The sequence below is a fragment of the Homarus americanus genome, unplaced genomic scaffold (genome assembly GCF_018991925.1).
Source record: "Homarus americanus isolate GMGI-L3 unplaced genomic scaffold, GMGI_Hamer_2.0 scaffold22714, whole genome shotgun sequence".
Lineage (NCBI taxonomy): Eukaryota > Metazoa > Arthropoda > Malacostraca > Decapoda > Nephropidae > Homarus > Homarus americanus.
Window position 1 is genome coordinate 4,202 of NW_024736836.1, and position 5,728 is coordinate 9,929.

Below are 5,728 nucleotides of genomic sequence, written 5' to 3' on the forward strand. Positions count from 1 at the left end.
TTTAAACATTCCTGGATAAGTTAGTGTGGGAGCGGCAACCATGGCGGGCAGACGTGTACTGACCCAAATTCAAAAGCTCGCGCATAATATTTGGTTTTCCATTTCTGTAGAACCTGTGTTATTTCTACACTCTTTGGGGTTCTTTACACAGTTGGTAACAAGTGAGAACTTCACACTAGAAAGGTTCTGTCGGGTGATACTGAATGAGTCATTTGATAACTGCGCCGTAATGAACGACGGCCACCACATAGACCTGCAAGTGAAGGTGCAGAAGCTTGAGAGTGTCTTCACCTTTTATGGGAATTTAACAGCCACAATTATCTCGATTTTGTTGATCTCCTTCATCGCTTCCTGGAGTGACAAGAGAGGACGACGGGTTCCCATCCTTCTATCATTAACAGGTCATATACTTCGTAGTGTCGTCTACCTCGTTGAGTCGCTCTTTCCATCGTGGACACCTTATATTCTACTGTTAGGTTTCTTCTTTAGGAGCATTGGTGGCGGTGCAGTGATGCTTCTTATGGCTTCCTTTAGTCACATAGCAGACTGTACGAACATGGATTCTAGACATCGTCGAATGGCCATCATGAGTGCTTGTTTGTATCTAGGAGCTCCATGTGGAACACTTCTGGGAGCCTGGATCTATAACAGGAAAGGATACATTTGGAACTTCAGTGTTACTCTCCTTCTAGACTGTTGCATTCTTGGTCTGGCTGCTTTTATAGTTAAAGTCAAGATCAATAAAGTGGAAGAGGCGTCAGTTCATATGATAAAGGAAACAAGTCCTTGGAACCCCAGGAATGTAATAGACTTGTTCCGTGTCGCCATCAGAAAGCGTCCAGGACGAACACGAACCCACCTTACACTACTGCTGACTGTTTTCGTCGCCCTCACCAGCGGTACATATCACAACATGTTCCTATGGACTCGTAGGGTGTTCCATTGGGACCAGTACCAATATAGTTTCTATTTAATCATTAGCCAGCTGGTTCAACAGATCACTACTCTCGTCACAGCCCCGATTCTTCGCAGACTAAGTGTACACGACTGTCTTATTGGCGCAGGTTGAGATTTCCTCTTATTATTGAAATGTTTGACTCTGGGACTGGTGACGACCGCCAGCCAGTGGTGGTTTCCGTATCTGTTTATCGTGGCACCGATGGTTCTCCCCGGCATTGCTGTCAGGAGTCAAATGTCTAAGGTAAGAAACACCTACTGACTATAAACACTGAATGTTAATAAGTGAATATGCCGTAATATGTCCCTTTCGCTAAGATATTTTCTCTGTTACGTTAAGTATGGACTCATTTATATCTGAACACTGGGTTATATGGAACCTGGAGGAAGCTGGCGAGGAAGAGAAGAGGCAGGAAAGTGTGGTGCAGGTAGAGGAAAGGGCAGTTGTACAAACCCTGCCCACAGGTAAGGTCGTGGTAGTTGGTGACAGCCAGGTGAGGTTTATGGATAGGGCTTTTTTGTGCGAGAGATAGGAAACGTAGGACTAGGGTATGTTTTCCTGGGGCTGGGATAGGGCATGTAGCCGAGAGGTTAGACAGAGTTTTGTCAGGGGAGGGTACCAATCCAGTAGTGTGTCTTAGTGTGGGGGGAAACGACATAGGTAAGGTTAGGAGTGAGGAACTTTTCAAGAGGTATAGGGAGGCGCTGGGGAAGATTAGAGATAGGGGAGGGGTCCCGATAGTATGTGGTGTCTTGCCTAGAAGAGGGGTTGGTCGTGAATGGCTGTCCAGGGCAATTGCTATTAATTGCCGACTGGAAAAACATTGTGCAAACAATGGTTGGGCATTCATTGATGACTGGCAACGATTTTATGGCAACGACTACCTGTACTGTCGCGACGGAGTACACTTGTCTCGTGAGGGGGTAAAGACGTTGTCTGCATCCCTGGAGCGTGAAATTGTCACTCCGAAGGGGGGGTTTCGCCAGTAGAGAGGGGTCGGGGAAAATGGGAGTCAAAAAACAAGCAGGTCCTGGGAAGTAGTGAAACAGAAGTAGATAATGCTGAAAATATAGTTAGTCATAATAACAAACATCAAAGTAATAAATGTAAAACAGATAGAAACGGAAGAAATATATTGAGTGTTTATTATACTAATAGTAGAAGCCTGTGTAACAAAATGGACCAGCTCAGGGCCATTGTTAGTAAAGAGAACATAGATATAATTGCAATAACGGAAACATGGATAAATTCAAACAGCAAGCATTTTTTAGCAGAATTTCATATTCCAGGATATAACCTATTTAAATTTGACAGAGTAGGAAGGAGAGGTGGCGGTGTAGCAGTGTATATCAGGGTGTCATTAAAAAGCTGCAATAAATCAAACATTAAAACAAATAGCGACAATGAAAGTATTTGGGTAGAGATTGGTGAGGGCAATGAGTCCGTAGTCATTGGTGTTATATATAGACCACCTAATTTGAGTAGGAACGATGGTAAATTGCTATGGGAGGAAATAAAGAAGGCATCTGATAGAAACAATGTATGTATTCTAGGCGATTTCAACTTTTCAGGCATAGATTGGAAAAATCAACTTAGCGATAATGAATCTGAAGATTTTCTAGAAGTAGTACAAGATAGTTTTTTATATCAATTCATAAACTCGCCCACTAGAGGAAATAATATCCTCGATTTAGTTCTCAGTAATAATGAAAATCTAGTAAAAGATGTTGGGATTGGAGACGAACTAGGAAACAGTGATCATAAAGCCATATATTTTAACATAATATGGGATGGCAGGAAGAAGGAAAATTCGGCCTTGATCCCGGATTTTAGGAAGCTAATTACGGTAGCTTAAGGAGAGACCTAAGGGATGACCCTATGGTCAAAAGATTAATCCCCCCCACACCTCCGGAAACTGTCAACTTAGGACGGGATAACCCCGAATTTAATTTAGCAGCTACTTATGAACAATTTATTGCGACAATCAATAATGCCCAAAATAAACACATCCCTAAAAGAAAATTCAGATCGATACGGAACCAACCAAAATGGATGAATAATAGACTCTTAGATCTTCTAGGGAAAAAGAAAGGAGTATATAGAAAAGTTAAGAAAGGCGAAAATCACTTACTTGGTTACTATCAGAACCTAACAAGACAGGTAAAACAGAAATTAGGAAAGCAAAGAGAAATTATGAAATCAAGGTAGCAAACGAATCGAAAAATAACCCCAAAGCTTTTTATCAACTGTATAAATCAAAGGTTAGAGATACAATAGGTCCCCTTAAAACTACGACAGGAGAAATGACTGATGATGAGTTAGAAATGTGTAGTACGTTAAATAGTCATTTTCGCTCCGTATTCACAAATGAAAACCTAGCACAGTTTCCAGAAGTTCATAAGGTATATAACGACAGTATAGAAAATATGTTGATGAATATCAATATTACTAGTAATGATGTGCTTAAAGTAATTAACAAACTGAAGCTTCATAAATCGCCTGGTCCAGACGAGGTATATGCTAGAATATTAAAAGAATGTAGAGATGAGTTGAGTAATCCATTAGCAGTTTTATTTAATAAGTCATTAGAATCGGGCCTAGTGCCAGAAGCTTGGAAACTTGCAAATGTAGTTCCAATTTTCAAAAAGGGTGATAAATCAATAGCATCAAATTACCGTCCATTAGTCTCACGTCAATCATAGGCAAGTTGCTGAGAGTCAATTATTGCTACAAAAATCAAGCCACAGCGAAACATTCAGCAATTCATTCTTCTCAGCGGGTTCACCAGGGGCGTTCTTGTCTCCACCAGTGGCTTTCTGGTTGAGCGGTAGATAATGATAAGTCATATGATATAATTTATTTAGATTTCAAGTAAAGCATTCGATAGAGTCCTCATGAGAGATTGATAAGGAAGGTAGAAATACGTGGAATAGGTGGATCAGTATTAAAATGGATTAGGTCATGGTTAACTGGTAGGAAACAAGAGTCAGCATAAATGGATTAAGGAGATCAGACTGGGGGTCTTGCGGAAGGTCCTTGAGTTCCCAAGGAGGATCTGTATTAGGCCCTCTGCTGTTTGTTATATTCATTAATGATCTTGATTTAGGCATAACTAGTAGGATTAGTAAATTTGCAGATGATACCAAAATGGGGAGAGTGATAAATTCAGACAGTGACTTTGAACACCTTCAAAGAGATCTAGATACCTTACATGAGTGTTCAGTAGACTGGCAAATGAATTTTAATAATGATAAATGCAAGGTACTACAGATAGGGAAGACGAATACAAACGTTAAGTATAAACTAGGTAACACGGAAATAGAAAACTCAGTTTGTGAAAAAAATCAAGGTGTATTTGTTAGCAACGACTTGAAACCTAGAAAACAATGTATTGGCGTTCGCAACAAGGCAAACAGGATTCTTGGGTTCATATCTAGGTCTGTGAGTAACAGAACTGCTGACGTTATCTTGAAACTTTACCTAGCATTAGTGAGGCCACACATGGATTATGCGGTTCAGTTCTGGTGTCCTTATTATAGAATGGACATAAGATTCTTTGGAGAGAGTACAAAGAAGAATGACAAAAATGATCCATAATGACTAGAACCTTCCATGAAGAAAGACTGAAAAGCTTGGTACATTCATTAGAGGCGTAGAGTTAGGGAGATATGATAAAGGGTGTACAAGTGGGTAAGTAGGTTAACAAGGGTAAAATGGAAGATGTTCTGAAGCTCAGTAATAGCGAAATAACTAGAACAAAGGCTTTAAATTAGATAAATTCCGATTCAGAAGGATATAGGCAAGCACTGGTTTGGTAATAGAGTTGTGGATATGTGGAATAGGCTACCGAGTGCTATAGTAGGATCGGGGACGCTAGGGAGCTTCAAGACGAAGTTGGATAGGCACATGGAAGTGCTGGGATGGGTGTGAAAGGGATCTGCCCTGTATGGGCCAGTCGGCCTCCTGCAGTATCCCACTTTCTTATGTTCTTATGTTCTTATGTTCACCTCACAATCTTTACTACATCTCACCTCACAATCTTCACTACATTTCACTTCACAATCTTCACTACATCTCACTTCACAATCTTCACTACATCTCACTTCACAATCTTCACTACATCTCACTTCACAATCTTCACTACATCTCACTACACAATCTTCACTACATCTCACTTCACAACCTTCACTACATCTCACTTCACAATCTTCACTACATCTCACTTCACATCTTCACTACATCTCACTTCACAATCTTCACCATATCTCACTTCACAATCTTCACCACATCTCACTTCACAATCTTCACCAAATCTCACTTCACAATCTTCACCACATCTCACTTCACAATCTTTACCACATCTCACTTCACAATCTTCACTACATCTCACTTCACAATCTTCACTACATCTCACTTCACAATCTTCACTACATCTCACTTCACAATCTTCACTACATCTTTACTACTCTCACAATCTTCACTACATCTCACTTCACAATCTTCACTACATCCCACTTCACAATCTTCACTACTTCTCAATTCACAATCTTCACTACATCTCACTTCACAATCTTCACTACATCTCACTTCACAATCTTCACTACATCTCACTTCACAATCTTCACTACATCTCACTTCACAATCTTCACTACATCTCACTTCACAATCTTCACTACATCTCACTTCACAATCTTCACTACATCCCACTTCACAATCTTCACTACATCTCACTTCACAATCTTCACTACATCCCACTTCACAAACTTCACT

The 5,728-nt window shown here is 40.3% G+C and overlaps 1 protein-coding gene across 1 annotated transcript; it reads left to right on the forward strand.

The window, feature by feature from the left end:
• Nucleotides 1-229: 229 nt before the first annotated feature.
• Nucleotides 230-1,069, forward strand: LOC121872491 (proton-coupled folate transporter-like). The gene has a single exon (XM_042375282.1). It carries the CDS (start codon nt 230-232, stop codon nt 1,067-1,069), a length of 840 nt encoding a protein of 279 aa, XP_042231216.1.
• The last annotated feature ends 4,659 nt before the right edge of the window (nt 1,070-5,728 follow it).